The sequence below is a fragment of the Notechis scutatus genome, chromosome Z (assembly GCF_049901735.1).
Source record: "Notechis scutatus isolate UNSWTSFEM ecotype Mainland chromosome Z, rNotScu1.2, whole genome shotgun sequence".
NCBI lineage: Eukaryota > Metazoa > Chordata > Lepidosauria > Squamata > Elapidae > Notechis > Notechis scutatus.
The window spans coordinates 24,644,795-24,665,055 of record NC_142025.1 but is presented as its reverse complement, the minus strand read 5'-3'; the positions used below and the strand labels follow the sequence as shown (position 1 = coordinate 24,665,055).

Here is a 20,261-nt window from a genome sequence, read left to right as displayed (position 1 = left end):
AAACTTTAAAATAAGTTTATCCCCTCTTCCTCAAACAAAAACAATTGGGGAAAAAACAAAAGGAAAATCCCAGTGTATGATCAGCCTACCACTCTGTATTATCTTCTCTGTTATGGCTGTCAGGTGCTCTTCAAACACCAGCAAGAATATCCTTCCCTATAATGGATGCAATAGATACAGTATGAATTATGTAAAAGTTGCTAACCTTCACATCTGGTACTGTTCCCAAGATTAAGCCAGCTAATGAATAATTTGAATTAGGATGAATGAATTCTCCTATAGAGTGTCCAATTTTGGCATCTAGTTGAAATATGTGATTTTATCACTTCACACCAGAAGATAGCAAGATGTAGGTGTCTTTTTGTCTATGGTTGTTATAATTATTGTAAAAGATATCCAACTCTTGCCAAATGTTGCATTTCTTTTAAATAAAAAATAAAAATTAGGAAATTTATATATATTAGTGTAACATATCAGTCAAATTCATATATCTGTATTATTATGTAGGTCATCCTACATAAAACCCTTTTTTATCTACGTCACCCTACGTTTTATATGCAACAGCTAAAAAGGTGTGGGTCTTTAATTGCGTGGCTCTTGCCACATTCTTTTTCATTCCCACCTCAGCTATCAAGCATCCTTGGTTTTATCTCTTCAATCTGAAACTCAAGCAAAATGAAATTTGCATTTGAAGAATAATTGCAATAAGTAATAGCTATCAAAATAATAATTTTCAATATATTTATTTTATCAATATTTTCAAGTATTAACTTGTGTAGCATATTAATAACTGTAGAAAAAATTCATTCTTGTTGGTATAGCTATACTAATTTAAAAACTGTATAGGAATTCAATTGCATAAAAAAATCAAAAAGTATTTTTCCCTGTTAACTCTTGAAAACATAATTGTTTTAAGAAAATATAGACAAAAATAATTAGAACCTGTCTCAATTTCAGTGTCTGGAATGATTGTTTAGGTAATGTTCTGTTTTCATTAGATGATATTTTAAATTAGAAGTGAATGCAAATATTTGACCTTCCAATGATTTTGGTAGTTTGATATTCTAAAACTAAAAAAATGCTATACTTTTACTTTTATTCCCAGGATGGTAAATGCTGAGTTTTGAAGGTTAACAGTATAATTACAAACAGTTTTTAAAAAGTAATCAACATGCTTTATTATTTGAAATTTCAAAATGTGTAATCATATTCTCATATTGTTCCTATTTCAAAGGCCATTACAGATGGTACTATCAGATTCAGTATAATTATACAAGCATTTGGTGTATGCTAAGAACATTAAAGAATTGGAAGGAAATTTATACAACTACAAAGACAGATAACTGTTAACTATACTGCAATATCAGCAGTGATAGGAAGCAAAGTTTCCTTGAAATTTATAGTATGCCTTTTATACCTGAAAAGGTGCCCCTTCTGTGGTCTATAGTTTGAAGAACCACATGTAAATCTGCACTGGTTTAATTTGGTACAGGACAGAATCTATGTATAAAAAACTGTGAGGGATAGACACTGGATTCAAACAGATTGTTGAGTAACCAGTTTTTATCAATTTTAGCATTAAAATGTATTTGACATGACTCAGAGCTATCAATTCCTTAATTATCAAGAATTACTTTTGAAGCAATGCAGCAATTTTTGTCTGAGCAGAATTTGGCCTGTTTTTTTATTTTTGACTGCTCAATTCAGTGGTGTTTGTAGGCAACATCAAGAAAGACAGTGGTTGTGCCTTTGTGATTGAAACCCACCTCTTTTGTATGTGTGCCAATATCTGGTACATGAAGAAAGGGATGGGGTTTTCACCATGATTCTGTGGCTGCCATCTTGACCCCCCTTGCAATTGTCACTGTATTATTTACTATTATTTCTATGAAATTTTGTTGTTTATCAATATCCAGAACTAATACAGTTCCCATATAAAATTTCTTGTTGTGTAAAAATATTTGCCACCATGAACCACGCAGCTGCTTGGTTCTATTGATTTTATTGTAGTGAACAAGCAAAATGTAGAGAAGGTCTATACCCCTTAAAACACACCGTACATACATATAAGAACCTAGCTAATCTCTAAGTCATGCAGTCCTACTGAAAGTTTCAGTATGTGCATCTTCATTACCAACTTCAGCACCTAAATGCAGAAAACATTGCTGAAGTATTATTGCCTTTTAAAAGTGATAAATTGCAATGCTAGATGGTATTTTTGCTTTGTAGTATTTTGTTGCAGTTTTCTTATTTTGATTTCAAACATCCTTTTTGTTTTATCTCAAATTCATTTTATAATTTGTAGCAGATTAAGATATGTTAGAATAGGCAAATCTGAACGTACTTTTTTCCTAGGCCTCCCTCCACATCTCCCTTAACTAAATATAGTATGCTATATTAAGTAATATGCCTCCTAGTAATTTAAATTACTGTAAGCGTGTAACTTCAAAAATATTGTTAACATACATATACATTACATTTTATGTAAACCAACAGTATATTAACAGATACAGTTGGTAGAATTGATTTCCTTTTCTCTTTCAATCCCCTAAGACAATATTGGATATTGTCCTTCATCTTACATGTTCAAAGATTAAAGCCTATATTAAAATTTTCAAATATATTATTTTAAAAAGTCAATGGAATTTGGAAATTACTACATTACTACAATCTATAAAACTTACATCCTCACTGTAGATAACCATACATTTACTCAGTATTTACTAAATTTAAAAGATTTAGTAAAGCTAAAAATATGCCAAAGGTATAAAGGTAAAGAAATGTCCAGATAATAATGTGTGCACTACTATTTTATAAACATTTTTCAGAAAGATTTCCAGTTTTTAAAAATGCAATGCCATATCTAATTAGCAATAATAATTAATTACAGTATTTGTTTAATATAAATATATATGTACATGTTTTTGTGTGGCTTTACATCTATATCTAGACTAGATATTAATATTTACTATAGAATCTAAGCATGTTTCGTGCACTAATCTTTTAACAAATGTTAGAAATTGTGAAAGCTGTAAATACTGTCTGTATTATTGCAGTATAAATCCCAACTATTTCAAATAATTAAAGCAGTATTTGGAATGCTCTTTTCCGATTCCCCAGTTATTTTTGATTTTAATATAGATAGACTTTGTATCCTTTCCTTAGACATTCTAAATTGCTCTCTGTCTAAAATATATTCTATTATAAAAAATAGACTCTCTGGTATTAAGAAATCTGTAAAAACTAAGATTTCTAATAAGCCTGAGTATTCAACAGGCCATTCCAAAAATCAAGAATGTGCTGAAGAACTGTGCATTGTCATCTTAGTCGAAGTACTTGGAAAAATGTTTACATTTTGCATAAACCATATCTTTTGCATAAACCACATCATAACTATATTGCATATACCTACTGCCAAAGACATACACTAGAGTTCTATTGCTTGATGATTCTTTGTAAGCTACATAGAAGATCTGAATGATTTCTGTTTCCTGTGTGTTTCCTTTTGTCTTGTGTTTTATCCAGTGTTTCCCTTTATCATTGGGAAAATAACAGCTAAAGTCAAGACATTTAGACCTTATTAGAAAATCTGCCAATGTAGTCAAAATTACACGTGCTCATCTTCTGGCTGAATGATTTCTTGCTCCCCAAGGATAGTATTGATACCTAAAAAGATTTAAGAGCTTTAATGGAATAAAAAAATAATAATAGCATTTTCATCTTGAGTTAGCCTAAATCTCTGCTACTAAACTGGAATATATTAGAGATGCATCAACATAGGCAGATAGGTCAGTTTATGATCTTCTCATCTGAGATATAATAGCACTGTCCAGCTTGTTGAAAATTAGTAGAAAATGTAGTATTAGTAAAAAGCACAGACAGAATGGTTTTGCAAGACATTCAACATCTGTTTTGTTACAGATATATACAAGCAACTTTTTCTAAACAAAAGCTTAAGAATTAGACACCCAAAGATGCTTTTTCTATCCCAGAAGTGTGAGTCATGAGCTATCTGATATATGTAAAATAAAGCAAGACAGATATTCAGCTTTACTATGTAAAATGACAATTTGATTACTAGACATTCTGTTTTTTATATTTTAGTTTCATTGATTGGGGAGAAAAGATAGGTAATTCTAAATTCTAAAAACCCAAATTCCCTAAAGTATATCAATTCCAAACAGATTGTCTCATGCATAGCACCTGCAGTTAAAAAGTTAATTTTGGTTGACAAAAATGGTCTCTGGTCTTTGCGATCTTCTGCCAGGCAGAATTCACAATTCCACGTTAATTGGATCAATAGTCTTGATTCTATATCTAGAGTTTTGATCATTCACTGTGACTCGTTTTAATATGGTCAATTAATAAGGTTTTCTGATTAATTTCTAGCATACATTAATCCTAATGGGAAGTCAGCAGTTGGACTAGTTATCAGGGATGGGTAGAGAAGAATAGCACTTACTGAAATCAGAATAATGGGTTCATGCCAGATTTTTCCAAACAGTTTCATTTTATATCCTTTTGCTTTATTTTATTAGTTTTATTTGGGCAAACTCTTTCAAATATTCCAACTAGTTAATGTATTTTTCAGAAAGTTTTGTTTTTGTTTAAAAAGACTTTTTACTAATAAAAGTATTTTTACTGATTTTATTTTTAAAAAATCCAAAATTTGGCTTTACAGAGAAAGAAGAAACGAGAGGAAAGTACAGTGAAGTATTGTGCTATTTTCCTATGGAATTATAATCCAAATCTTACATATCAGTTTTACCTACCCACTTACCTGCATTCAATTAAATGATGCTTTCTATTAAGCTTAATAAGGGGGTACAATGGCTCAATGGTTAAAGATAATGAGCTTGTCAGCTGGAAAGCTGATGGTCTGAATTCGAGACCTCAGTTCTGCACACTGGGGTTACTTCTGTTACTTGCCCCAGTTCCTGCCCACCTAACAGTTTGAAAGCATGGAAATGCAATAGATTAATAGGTACCACTTTGGTGGGAAGGTAACAGCAATCTGTGGGCCTTAAGCATATAGCCATACTGACCACATGAACATGGAAATTGTCTTTGGACTATGCTGGCTCCCTCAGCTAAGAAAGGGAGCTAAGCACCATACCCTAGAGTCAGACGTGATTGACAAGGAAACCTTTACCTTGTTCAGCTTAATATGATCTGTCATTAGAAAAAGAATTAATATTTGCATTTAATAACTTCATCACACTTTAACATTTCCTTTTGAAATGAAACTCACCTGCTTGAGGTAAAATTGTAATATCCACATTCCTCCAGAACCTCTTCAACTACAGTCTAAGAATGAAGCATATAAGTTTCATGATAAATTTTTCAAAAGACCTAAAAATTGCTTACAATTCCAAAAACAAAGTCTAACCTGCATTTGTTCATATGTCATTCCTTCATCCAAAAGACCTAAAAATTGCTTACAATTCCAAAAACAAAGTCTAACCTGCATTTGTTCATATGTCATTCCTTCATCCATGTCAAAAGTGCCAAGTAGACCTATCAGTATATAAATGAGATAAAGTTGGATAATTGAACAGATATTTGTGTAAATGTATATGAGAACATTTTTTCAGCAAAAAAGCTTGCTTAAAATAGAATATTATGGAAATAATAAAACATAGGATGTTATAAACTGAGCTGTTTTTAGATATAGATCTTCTCTAGGATTAAGAGGTCCAAATATATATTCATTTCAATAGCACTAGTTTAGATGTTTTGAATACTTCCTTTCATTTTAATTAATAGCAATTGTTGTTATTAGAACAGTTGTGTGTCTTCTCCCAGGGTGGTTGTTTGATCTCTTTTTGTAGTTACAAAAGTGTTAAAAAATAAAAATATTAGCTTAATCCTTATATTCACTGGCTTGAAGAGGTATGATGGAGCAAAGATAGCTTCATTAGAAAACAGTGTGTTGAAAGAATAGTAGATTGAAGATAGCTCTGCAAAGAGCAGAGATGACAACCATAGCAAAGAACAAAGAGATTCCAAATAGGCCATTCACAAGTTCCAGGTAGTTGTTCCTTGTGAGGAGAATGCAAGACAGCAGTCTCTGATGTGTTTAGAACCTTGAGAGATGAGGGAGTAGCCATCTTGTTCAAACCACAAAGCCATTAAAATGACACTGGGTTTGCATACTTTCTTTTCTAATCACTTTTGGAAATTGCTTTGGATTGACAATTCTGAAAACACCAGGTGAATTTCCTTCAATCATTAGCAAAAGAAGTTTTAAATACAAATTTAAGGATGTAGAAATATATATACTGTTGAAATAAGGGTCATTAAAACAAAAGGGTGATTAAAACTTTAGAAAGTTACAAACAGATTAAAGATTTAGATAATCTAAATTTGAAGGATATCAAAAAAAAAATTCTAAACTGGTAGGGGTCTGGTATATTCCATTCACCAGTTAATGGTGCCCTCAGCTTAGGTTTCAGCATTGTTTCAAATCTTAATGATTTAATTAATCCAAATTTAGTTCAATTTATGGGAGCAAAGTCAGATATTCAAATAGATTCAAGTGGATAGTCCAGCATTTTATGCCATTCCAAAACAATGCCATCCCAATTTAAGAGTCTATGTTTTATAAGGTCTTTAGCTTCTCTCCCATTAGTTCCTCTTTCGGGTCTTGGATTTTTGTCCCTATGGTAATTTGCCACTTTTAAAAATAGTTCTAAAATTCTTTTTTCCTGGATTTTCCTTTTTTTTTCTTTAAAGTTAGAGTCTAGATAAAAAAATAATCCTCTTACCCAGTTCCAACTTTCTGCACCACTCCTGCACATTTCTTACTTGCCTTAGCTATCCCAGCTTCGTTGCAACCATGATGGCTGCCTCTTCTCATCGAGGGAGAGGGAAGAAGCCCTGAGTCTAGCAGAAGAGTTGCTGCTCTCTGCGAACTGCAGAGTGCCCCTCTTTTTTTCATCACCCCTACAGGGTGGCTTTAGCTCCTTTTGGAACCCTCCAACAGGGAGAACTTGGCGTGGCAGCTTGGAGACCTGTTCCTCACGTCCAACAGCGCTGCAATATCAGCTGGAAGTCTACTAACAAGGCTTTCCTGAAGCCTCTATAGCTGATATGGAAGTCTACTAACAAGGCTTTCCTGAAGCCTCTATAGCTGATAGGAGAGCTCCAGATTGATCCGGAGTTCTGTTATCAGCTAGAGACCTTCAGGAAAGCCTTGCCGGCTGCAGCAGAAGAAATGGCCCAAGGTGTTCAAGGCCTGGCTACAACTGTCCGAAGGTAAGTAGTAGGGCAGGTCCATTCCCCCACCCCCATCCTAGCTTAATTTTTACCTGGAGTGGACGGGGTCTTAATTAGGGCTTATTTTGAGGGTAGGACTTATATTGGGCTCATTTGTGTAAAAAATCTAGCACCCTGGAGTGGACGGGGTCTTAATTAGGGCTTATTTTGGGGGTAGGACTTATATTGGGCTCATGTGTAAAAATCTAGCTGTCAGATCCTTGTATCTGTCATTTCTTCAGTGGAAGAAGAAAAGGGGGGGGAGGTTGATAAAGAAATCCTTTCTTGATGTAACCTGAATATATTTAATCATATCGAATTTGTATAATCCACACATGATATGATGGAGGGAGAAAAGCCAGATGGCCATAATTATCACCTCTGAGAGGCACAACCAGGAGATGAGAAGGTCATAAAAATTCCACAGTGAGATTGTACTTTGGGAATCTCTTGAATAGTTCGTTCTAAAAAGGGGGTGGGGGGAAATTAGGTATGCCCTGGGAAACTGTGAAAAGATTGTTCCTTACAAGAAGGGTGGGGATGAATTAACATACTGGCTTTTGTTTCACTAAATACACATCGAGATAAGGGGAGGGGTTCTAAACTCCCTTATGTATCCCTGTATGCCTGAGAGACCTCAGACGCTGCTTTGAACTCCTACAGGAATTGTCTCATCTCAATAAAGAATTCCTTTGTGATACATTTGGATACGTTTTCAGAAGTTCATTCTAGTTGAGTGAATGGGAAAAGTTCTGTAGCCTGACACTAGCTAGGACGTACTTTCTGAGTAGGTTGTATTTTCGGGGAAACAAGGTATATGTTTTACAATGCCCCCAAAAGGAGATATAAAAGAGATATGGGACTCAAATGGGTTTAATATTAAAGTCTTCTTGAAAATTGTTGAAAAGAAATGTTTGGCAGCTTACAAGTTTTAAATGGAAAATTAGATAAAAGGTTTGTGAATTTGTCACAATTCAAATTCAAATCTAAAGCAGACATCCAACAATAGATAAATCAGCTGTGCAATTGGATGGATTGGAATTCATGATTAACAAATTTGTTTGAAACCTGAGGTTGGAGGCTAAGGGGTGGTGGTATTAAAGAACAGGATTTTCTTAGGAAAGTTCATGAAGTCAGTGGAATGGAACCATCACGTTTAACTAAAAGATAGCTATCAAGATACATGTGTTGCAATTTGCAGGAAAATTTACTGAATAAGAAGTGTTATGAAGATATTTTCAATAGAGACCTATATTTTCTGGGAGTGAGAAGCAGCTGCTTGGAAAGATTCCATTTATAATTTTAAAGAAAAGAAAAGATGATAAACTGGAAAGAGTTGTTTTTGTTATCAAGGATCAATCAATGGTATTTAATCCTGGATGGATCAGAAACAATGGCTGCAGTGAGTTTATAAGAAATGAGAGACTATTTCTGCAAGTTAAATATAGTAATTGTTAACAGAAGGCTTTGAAGTTTAGCTTTGATGTTGGGACTACCTGTATATTTTTTTATATAATGGATATGTGATACGTCAAATTGGTTGATTGATAATAGATTTAATATTTGAGATATTAATATTATATAGCAATTCTTCAAATGTAAATGCAGAAGTTCATAAATTGTGGACCTGTTTTGCAAGGGTGGGGAGAACAACTACTAGTATTATTGCTGAAATATATTTATCAGTATTCAACCAGAGAGGACATTTTATGTGTGTTTAATATTTTGTTCTATAAGCTTATTTTTTGTCTTTGTTTTTATCTTGTATTTTTTTCTTTTTCTTATTTGATTCTGTATTTTAAATTTAAAAAGAGAAAAAATGGAATTAGTGCTGCTGACAAAATATAACACACATATATGTGCTTTATTTCAAATTAGATGATTTAAAATGGGATATTACTACCAGACCTTTGATGATTATGGCCAACTACAGCTGCTATATAAGGGGTAGGGGGAAAAATACTGCCTTGGTTCACAGAAGACACTTGAACCCTGTTGGTCTAAATGAGCTTTTATTAATAATTATCCACATTTGCTGGATATTATCAATGTAAATAACTACTAAGCAATGTGGTTTTTTACTAGACTTACCAGGTCTGTCATCTAGGACTAAAGTACTGCCACTTGAAGAGTGAAGCAACAAATGGCAATCTGAAGTCAAAAAATTAGGTTCAATCAATTCTGGGGAACCTTGAAGTACCTAAAAAAAGATCAAACACAAATAAAAACTTTATTTTCTTCATTTCATAAATGTTTTACTAGACAATAATTAGCACTAGAGATCTGTTCTAAAATGGAAGTCAGGTTGCACATACATAATAAAAATAATTTTAATTCTATCATAGACATGATATGTTTTAATTCTAAGCATAACACAATTCTGCTGAATGACCAACAACATAAATTCCATACAGGTTAGATACTAGATTAGTGGAATGGCTGCTCTTCCATCTGATTTAGGAAGAGTGACTGTTTTAACAACATTTCTCTTTATGAGATTTTAACAAGAGCCACAAATATCCCCCTCATCTAATATAACTGTAAATTCTCCTTTGCACAGATCCTTGCAAAATCATGGTGTTCTGTTTCTCAAAAGCAACACCTTTCACTAATAAAAGAGAATCCAAAGATCAACTAACATCAAAATTTTAAAATCTCTTTGGAGTTTACTTTCTATAAACTTTTTGTTAAAGTTTGAAAATTTGCAAAACCACACATCTGGTTTTATTTTCTGAGTGAGTCCTCTTTCAATTGATTAAGACAAAAATATGTGCCTAAAGTTTTGTTAACAATTTTCTTTTTGGAATATAAAACAAAACTTTGATTACAGTGTTGATTTTAAAAGTTTTAAATGAATTAAAAGTTCAAATAGATTTAATTAAGGGAAAATTCAGAGATTAATTAAAATAATCTTTTCTCATTGGAAAATTCCTCTTGTTTATACTTGACTTTGAAGTATGCTAAAAGGCATCAGATGGTTACATTAAAAGAAATGATGGATAAGTGAGTACAGGAGTTTTCAAGCTATTTAATTCTGTAATGGATTAGAAGGTATTAATGAAGAAGAAAAAGCCTTAATGAATAAAACCAAAATGCATTTATAGTTGGATTTAAAAATTGCAGCCTATAAGAAAGAGATGGAAATAATAGATTTACAAATGAAATCAGATGATTTAAACATTTAAAAAGATATATGACTAAATTAGAAGAGCAATGGATTATTTTCACGTATCATATATGCAAAAGGGATTGACTAGAGTGGCCACACAGGAATTACAAAAGGGTCTAGATAATGAAGACATCAATTTTAAGAAAAGAGATAAAGAGAGTATGAGGAAGCAGAGGTTAGAACAAGAATTTAAATGGCTTCCGGGTTGAGCCCTCCTTGCTGACAGATGGTAGATTGCGATTGTCTGTGGCTACGGCCCATGTTCTCTCATCGGAGAGCCCCAATCATTGTGATTAGGGGCTGAAGCTGCCTCAGAGGGATGGTGGAGAAAGGGGAAGCCGCCAGCCAGGTTGAGGGGAGCCGCATCTCTCCCCCTGGGCTTGGCAATTTCTCCCCTGAAGGTGACTAAAGCGGTGGTCTAAAATGGCCACCCCAAAGAGGAGGACTCAGCTGGACTAAGTTTGTGCAGGAGTGAAGAAAGAGGTGGATAGCATGTGAGCCGGGACAATTGGGTGCAACAACCAAATAAAAGGTACCCCAGGATTAATGTAACAATGAATTTTTAAAAAAGAAAAGAAAGCGGCAGAAATACAAAGGGAAGGGGGAAAAAAGAAAAATAACTTTGACAGCTAAATGGGGCTTCGAATTGGGAAAGGAAAAGGCTGGAACAAGATACTTAACTAAATTGGATTAAAATATTTTGGCAACAAACAGGCATCAGTTAAAGCTGGACTTAAGAGTGTCAAAAAAATAAAAATAAGGGGGGTGCAAATATACAAACTGGAGACTCAATTGTATTGGAATATTGAGACTCAAAAAGCCCTGAATAATAAAACAGGGAGAAAAGGTGAAACTTTGCATAACAGAGAGTGCCATCTTGTGGACAAAAATTTAAATTTAAATATAAAAGGAAAAAGATCCTGTTTCTTTATGAACTTGAGTTGATACTATGTAAAAGAAATATTGAAACAATAAAACAAGAACCCTAGAAAGTGAAAGCTGAACTAGAATAAAAGAAGAAGTAAGAAAAGATAGACTATAGGACTAATTGGTGATTTTGGTATAGACCCATTGTTGGAATAATTGTGAATCTAGAAAGCCTTAAGAAGAAAGAAGGAAAATAAAAGTTTTTGTGGATTTCAACGATTATAAGATATAAGAGTGTGCAATGATGATATATCTTCTCTTTTCTATCTAAAAATGGAACTTAAAAATATAAAAGAATTACTATAGGAAAGAGGTGAATCACTTGGCTCTGGTTTAAAAGCTATGGAAATGGTGATTGAAGAACATGAAGAAAGAATTTCAGAGAAGGAGGAGTTAGTTCAAGGAGCAGCCATCTTAAATAGACAATTAACATAAAGAACACCACAAAGAAGAGGGAAAAGAAGGGGGGTTAAAAATTTGAGATTCAAGAAGGTAACTAAAAAGGGGAATACCTGTGAAATTAGGCAAGGCAGAAAGGAGCAGCAGAAAAGGGGAAAGGAAGATATAAAGAGGGAGAGGGACACAAATTGGAAGGAAAAAGATATGGGAAAATGAAGGGGAAGAGAGGTAATGAGAAACAGGAGCAGGAAATAAAGAAATATGGGAATTACAAAATAATGAAAAGAAACTGTTTATGTAGAAGACATAGAGATAATGGTTAATAAATTTTTAAAAAAGGGGGATTCCTCATGGAGATGAGGGGTAATAGGATGTATTTGCAATTACAAAATATTTAGAAAATAGAGAAATATAGATTATCAAAAGGAGGGATGGACACTGATATTCTTTACTAGTGAATGTATATCTTTATTCTTATATTTAAAAGAAATGTTAATGTTTATTAAATAAATTGAAATAATTGAAATGAACTGTGAGGATGTTTAAAAATGAGATTAATATCAGTGACCAGGATTAGTTAAATGGACTGATTGTTTTTTTTTTCTTATCTTTGTTTTGAAACTATAAATAAATTCCATGAAATTAAAGGGGAAAAATACATTGCGGAATCTTACTGAAAAGATATATGTTATGTAGTTTTTTAGGGAATGACTATTATTATAATTAGTTAAAAATAAATGTTTATTGGGAATTAAGATGAGGGAATTAAGGTATATTTTAACCACTGAGGTGACACACTCAAATTAGTAAAAGGGGGGAGGAACTTACATTTTTTTTCTCTTGAGTAAAAGCTTTTATTAATTTAGAACTTATGGAAAGAATATTTATTTGTTTGTTTGTTTGTTTGTTTTGTCAATCGCTTACAAGATAATAGGTATAAGGATAAACATAGTTATGAATACATGAAATGAATACATATCAGAAAAATAAAAGAAACAATAGGACAGGGATGGTAGGCACGTTGGTGCGCTTATGCATGCCCCCTAAAGACCTCTTAGGAAAGGGGTGAGGTCAATAGTAGAAAGTCTAAAGTCACAGTTTTTGGGGTTTAGGGAAGAAACCACAGAGTCAGGTAGAGTATTCCAGACATTGACCACTCTGTTGCTGAAGTTGTATTTCCTGCAATCAAGTTTGGTGCGGTTAACCCTGAGTTTGTATCTATTGTGTGCTCTTGTATTGTTATGGTTGAAGCTGAAGTATTCATTGACCGGTAGGACATTGCAATGTATGATTTTATATACTATACTTAGATCGGACCAAAGATTGCATAGTTCTAGGTTTTCTAGGTCTAGAATTTCAAGTCTGGTGGCATAAAGTAATCTGCCACGAGTAGAGAAGTGTAGAACTCTTCTTGTGAAATATTTCTGGACTTTCTCAACTGTGTTAATAATGAGGGTTCCAGACTGATGAGCTGTATTCAAGTATTGGTCTGGCAAATGTTTTGTATGCCCTAGTTAGTAGTATGATATTACCAGAGAAAAAGCTACATAGGATTAGGTTAACAACTCTTAATGCCTTTTTGGCTATGTAGTTACAGTGGGCTCTAGCACTTAGATCATTAGAGATGAGTATTCCAAGGTCCTTGACGGAGTTTGGGTCATCAACAAGGTCTTGACTATTGACTAGGAGGGCGGAGCTGGCGTTGCAACGATACGGCATGTGATCTTGGAGGTCTGAGATTGCTGCCGATATCTTTGCTCCTGGACGGTCCAAACGGATCTAAACCGTCCCGAAGAGACAATGAATGTAAAGAGTGCATCTTTTCGATCCCAGGGACACCGCAAAGTCCCTGGTTGATCCAGGAGTAGCTCTTTTTGCCAGCAGCAAGGAGGCAGCCATTAAAGCTGCTGAAGTTGGGACAGCTCCGAAACGAAAGAGAACGGAAAGAGAAAGTGTGCCGGTTTGGTGAGAATTTTTTCTTTATTTTAAGATTTGAAAGGACACCCTAAGGAAAAGAAAGAATCTGTAAAAGTTTTGACAGAAGTGATTAAGCGGCAATTTTAAACAGGAAGTCAAAGTAATTTTTTTTTTATTTTTTTTCTCATTGCTGGATTTTTTTACACATGATTTTAGATTTTGAAAATGGACTGCTTTCCCCCCCCCTCTTCTTCCACCTATTCTTTCTTTCCTTTTTGACTTTATAATATTTTAGGCTACAGACTCCCTGCTAGTCATCTTTTTAAATATCTTTTTCCCTTTTTAATTAATTTTTATTATATCTTGTTTGGAAAAGGAGGGGGAAAGTGAAAGCAGAAGAAACTTTGTAACACTGCCAACTAGAGGCTTGGAAATATTCTATCTCTTTTTCTTACTTTAACAAACCCCCTCCTTACTAGCTTACTTTTTGGAATAGCTATTTGGATCTTTGGCCTTTTGGAACTTGTTTTTGTTTTTGAAGTCTAATTTTTACGTTTGCATTCTATTTTAAAGGAAAAGCTTTAGTATTAATGATTTCCTTCCTTTTTCTTTTCTTTTTTTAAGGGAGTAGTCTCTTTTCTTTTTCTCTCTCCCTCCCTTTGTATTTTTTTTTCTATTTACCTTCCATATTGGTGTTTTTTTGTGGCTTTCTTTCTTTTTTTTTTTTTTGTTATGCATCCTTTTATACCTGAGACTTTTTAATTGGATTAAGGTGTTGAAGAACCTGAAGAACTTTTCTTTTCTCTTCTTTAGTTTATTTTTTATTTTTCCTCCTGTTCCAGGATTTAACAATTTTTTCTTTTTTTGTGTGTTTATGGTCTTTTCTTCCATTTTTGAGATTTTACTGCTATCTAACCAATCGATTGGATTAAGGTATACAAGAACTTGAAGAATTTATTATTATTATAATTATTATAATTATTATAATTATTGTTATTGTTATTTGGCTTCTTTTTCCCCCACTATTTTTATTTAGAATTGCAATTGGTTATTTCACACGTGGATTAAGGTCTAGAAGAACCTGAAGATTTTGAATTGTCTGAAATGAGTAGGAAACTAACAGCCCCTGGTTCCTCAACTTCTACTTCTTCCTCTTCACCATCTGGAGGACAACGCTCAATGTTGCAGCAAGAAAAAGAACAGGAAAAAGTGACGCTGCAAATGATTATGCAAGGAATTCAAAATATACAAATAAGAACAGAGAATACTGAAAAGAGAACAGAGAACATTTGAACAAAGAACAGGAAAAACTGATGAAAAGGTGGAGAACATTCAACAAATGATGATGAAGTATGATGAGAGATTCCAAAAAATTGAAGAAGATAAGCAAAGAGATAAGAAGATTGGAGATATTGATAGCAGATTAACTGTGGTTGAACAAGATAAAAGTGGGATGTTGAGATGGGAAATGGACAGATCAGAATTTTATCTCAGATTCCAAAACATAAAGGAAGAAAAGGGACAAAACCTAGCTGAGATAATGATAGAAATTTTGGCTGAAGCTTTGGAAATAACTAAAGAGAAGATGATGGATGGAATAGATGAGGTTTATCAAGTCTTCACAAGATATGCAATAAGAAATAGCTTACCAAGAGAAGTTCACATCAGATTTACAAAGAAAGCCATTAAAACACAAATATTGCAAGTGGCAAGAGAGAAAACATTGAAATATAAAGATAAGGAGATTGTGGTCTTGAAACAAGTACCCAGAAGAGTGAGAGAGATGAGAAGAGAATACCGATTTCTGACTAAAATTCTACTTTAAAAAGAGGTGAATTATAGATGGCTATTTCCAGAAGGTTTAATGTTCACATGGCAAGAACAGAGACATAGAATTGACTCAATTGAGAAAGCTGAATTATTTTATACAGAATATTTTGGAGGGAAAGAGGAGGAGGCAGAAAAAGAAATGTCACTAATTGAATTCCAAGAGGACTGCCAAACAGTGACTGAAAAGGAAGAAGGTGCATTAGGCGGAAAGGTGGAAGTCAAAGAACGTGAACCAAGATCTACGAGAGCTGCTAAACCTAACTACAAAATATAACCATGAAAGAGAAAAAACTGATTACAATTAACATAAATGGACTTAACTCAGCTGTTAAAAGAAGGAAAACTTTCCATAAATTAGAGAAATTAAAATTTGATATAATCTGCTTACAAGAAGTACATATTAAAAAGCAACATGAACAATTGCTGATACAGCCAAAATTAGGGAAAATATTTACTTCTTTGACACAATGCAAGAAAAGAGGAGTGGTTTTATACATTAAAGATATTATCCAAGTGAAATTGATCTATACCGATGACGATGGAAGATTACTAATGGTGGAAATAATGGACAATAATATGAAAACACTCCTGATTGCAATCTATGCCCCGAATGACAATCAAGAAGAATTTTATAGAAAATTACATATGAAAATCATTGAACTGGACTATGCTAATATAGTTATGATGGGAGACTTTAATGGAATTGTAGATAATAAATTGGACTATACAGCACAGAAAACAACAAAGCAAAACAGAAAGACTCTCCCTAAATCCTTTTTTAAAATGATAGATGAAATAAATTTAAAAGATACATGGTCCAGAATAGATATGATATGGATGTCAACAGAATTGTTAGCTAATATTCAAGAAATAAATATTGAAACAAGTACTTGGGCAGATCACAATCCAATGACAATTATTATTATTATTTTTTTATAAATAAATTTTATTAAATTTACAATTAAAAACATATTGACATTGCATACACAAAAGGGAAAAAAACAAAAAAAGAACACTCAGTCTTACGAACCGGAAAGAGAAGAGAAGAAGAGATGTAAAAAGAAAGAAAGAAACAAAGAAAGAGAAAGAGAAAAAAAAAAAAGAAAAGGATGCGTTTAAAAACAGACAATATCCTTTTGACAGTCTGCAAGATCCAATTCTCCTACCTTAATTTGAATACACACATCTTATCGATATCTATGCTTAAATTACCCATTGTCCATTAAGCAGTTTATCTCTGGACTAACCAATTATACCAAGAGTTCCAATTATCGTAAAATGTTGAAGGCTCTTTGTTTTTAAGTGCTATAGTTAATTTATCCATTTCTGCACAATCACATATTTTCTGGATGACCATTTGTTCTGTAGGTGTATAGGTGATTTCCAACACTGGGCGAACGCTAATCTGGCCGCAGTTAGGATATGAATTGTTACATATTTCATCTTTTTGGGTAAATGTTTATCGGAGATCCCTAGTAGGAAGAACTCTGGTTTGTATTCGATTTGTTCTTTGGTTATCTCCTCCAACCATTTTCTGATTTTTGCCAATATTTCTGGGTTTCTTTGCAAGACCACCACATACAGAAGTAGGTTCCTTCTATGCTTTTACATTTCCAGCATTTTGGACTCATGTTTGGGTTCATTTTCGCCAACCTCGAAGGGGGCAAGTGCCATCTATAAAACATTTTGTATGTATTTTCTTTATATGCTGCCGATTTTGTAATCTTAATATTTCTGTTCCAAATCTTTTCCCATTCTGATAATGTAATACTTCTTCCGACATTCCTGCTCCAGGCTATCATGTTCCCTTTGACTATCTCTTGTTCTAATTCTACTTCCAGTAAGTATTTATAGAATTTGGATATGTTCTTTTTGTTTGATCCTAGTAAAATTTTATCTAAATACTGCAGTTTGTTATAAATTCCAAAGTCTTTTATATCTTGTTTGTATCTGCTATGGATTTGTATATATAACCACTGATCAATTTTAAATCCCTGTTCCTGTAATTCTTGTCGAGTTTTTAATTTTCCTTGCGGATCTAATAGATCTTTATATTTAATCATTTTTGTTATGTCCAAATTATTGGGGTGTACCATTGTCTCCATTGTTGATAGCCAGATCGGAATTTTTAGATAGTGTTTTTTGCATATTTTTTTCCAATTAATTAATAATGAGTCCCTAATGAGGTGTCTATGAAAGTAAGACTGCTTGGGTTTCCCCACTTCCCATAAGAAGGCATGCCACCCTCTCTGGAGGTCATACCCTTCTAATGCTAACATTCTTTTGTTAAGTAAGTTCACTCAGTCTTTTAACCATAATAGGATAGCTGCCGAATAATATAATTCCCAATTTGGAAGGGCTAGACCCCCTCTACTTTTCGCATCTTGTAAGGCCTTTACATTGATCCTGGGTTTTTTCCCCTGCCAAATAAATTTAAGTGTGATCTTATTTAATTCTTCAAAAAAAAAATTTTGGCAACTTAATTGGGATTGTCTGGAATAAATAAAGAAATTTTGGTAATATGTTCATTTTAATCGAGGCAATCCTGCCCAATAAGGAGAGCTGCAGCTTATTCCAGGATTCTAAATCTTTCTTTGTTTGTTGAAGTAGTTTATCATAATTGTTCTCTTTGAGTGATTTACCTTGTGGTGTTAATCATATTCCTAAATATTTGATCCTTTTTGTTACCTGTATCCCCATCATTGCTTCTAATTCTTCCTTCTGGTTTTCTGTTAAATTTTTGGTCATTAATTTCATCTTTTTTCTATTAATTTTTAATCCTGCCACTGCGCCAAATCATTCTAATTCTTTTATTAGATTATATCCTTTTTCCATGGGTTCCTCCAAAAAGAAAACTATATCGTCAGCAAACGCTTGTAGTTTATATTTTTCTGATTTGACTCTCACTCCTCTAATTTCAGAATTTTGTCTAACCCGTGTTAAGAGTGATTCTAGGGCAAAAATGAAAAGAAGAGGTGAGAGAGGGCAGCCCTGTCTGACACCTTTTTCTATATTTATTGGACCTGTTTGTTCGCCATTGATTAGTATATTAGCCTGTTGTGTGTTGTAAATTGTTGTTATAATGTTTTCAAATTTGGTGCCAAGACTCATATTGTAAATTTTTTGAATTAAAAGTGCCAATTTAAGTTGTCAAATGCTTTCTCAGCATCTAAAAACATGAGTGCGGATTGTTTCTCCGGGTGGGCTTCATAATATTCTAGGACATCGATAATGGTTCTTAAATTGTTCTTTATTTGTCGGGACGGAAGAAATCCATTTTGATCTTCGTGGATATGTGGATTTAAAGCTTGTTTTACTCTATTAGCTATGATAGAAGCAAATAATTTATAATCGGCATTTAAAAGTGAAATCGGTCTATAGTTGTTGATGTATCTATGATCTGCATCCTCCTTCGGGATTAGCGAAATCAGCGCCCCTCTCCACGAGTCCGGCATCTTGGCTGCCAGAAGTACCTCATTAAACACTTCCAGCATCAGTGGTCCTACTAGTTCCAATATTGCTTTATATAGTTCTGCCGGAATCCCATCTGGTCCTGGAGATTTGTTATTACTTTGATTCTCCGTTGCTGACTTCAATTCAGACCATGTAATATCTTTATTCAATAACTCTATCCATTCCTCTCCAATTACCTTGTCATTCGTCTCCTCTAAATAAGTTCTTATTTTATCTTCATTAACTTCCTCCTTTTTATATAATCTTTGAAAACAGTTGTAAATGATATGTTTTTTCTTCTCTATCTCATGTTGTAAGACGTCTTTCTCATCCATTAGTTGGTGTATCAATCTCTTTTCTTTCACTTTTTTAAGTTTATGGGATAGCCATCTTCCTGGTTTATTTGCATGCTCAAAATAATTTTGTTTGGACCTTTTCAAGTTAATTTCTATTTTATCTTGTTCAAGTAAGTTCAATTTATGTTTAATTGTTATTAACTGATTTTGTGTTCTCTGGTTTTTAGGGGATTTTTGTAGTTGTATTTCTAATTCTTTAATTTGTTGTTGGAATTTATTTTGTTGGGCATGTATTCTTTTATTTCTCATGGCATTATAAGAGATTGTTGTTCCTCTTATAATTGCCTTCATTGTATCCCAAATATTTTGTTTCGTGGTTGCTTCATTATTATTTTCTTTTAGAAAATAATTTAATTCCTCTTTCAGCTTCTTAATGTACTCTTCTTCGTTTATTAACTGAGTATTTAGTGTCCATCTTTTCTTTGTTTTTCTCCCTATCTCTCCAAATTAATTGTATTGGGCTGTGGTCGGCCCATTCATTTGGTAGGATTTTAATTTCTTTTATTTCATTGGCCAATTCCCCACCCATCCAGGCCATATCTACTCTGGTCCAGATTTTGTGTGGATTTGAATAATATGTGAACTGTTTCTCTTCTGGGTTTAGTTTTCTCCATAAGTCTATTAAGTTTAATTCTTTCATCATGTCCTTACAGGGCATAGAAAATTCTCTTTTCCCTTTCTTGTTCTTATTCACATTACTATGGTCTTTTTGATGATCAGCAATGGAGTTGAAGTCGCCTATCATGCAGATATTCCTTTTTTCGAAACCTATTATTTTCTGATGGAGATCTTTAAAAAATTTCCCTTGTTCTTCATTTGGCGCGTAGATTGCTACCAATAAAAATGTAATATGATTAATCCAAATTTGTATAACCAGAGTTCTTCCTTCCGGATCCGACCAGGTTAGTTCTACTTTTACATCATCTTTCACAAATATTGCAATTCCTTTCTTT

At 33.3% G+C, this 20,261-nt stretch overlaps 1 protein-coding gene across 1 annotated transcript in view; it reads right to left on the bottom strand.

Annotated features, from left to right (window-relative positions):
- Nucleotides 1-1,173: 1,173 nt before the first annotated feature.
- The window catches only part of NEK10 (NIMA related kinase 10), a 238,999-nt gene continuing 219,911 nt past the window's right edge, over nt 1,174-20,261 (bottom strand). Inside the window, exons 34-37 of the mRNA XM_087946352.1 lie at nt 9,349-9,457; nt 5,465-5,517; nt 5,252-5,307; nt 1,174-3,666 (exon numbers count right to left, since the gene is read on the bottom strand). Coding sequence (XP_087802478.1) covers nt 3,618-3,666; nt 5,252-5,307; nt 5,465-5,517; nt 9,349-9,457 — 267 coding nt within the window. The 3' untranslated portion in view covers nt 1,174-3,617. The remainder of the gene's footprint in view (nt 3,667-5,251; nt 5,308-5,464; nt 5,518-9,348; nt 9,458-20,261) is intronic.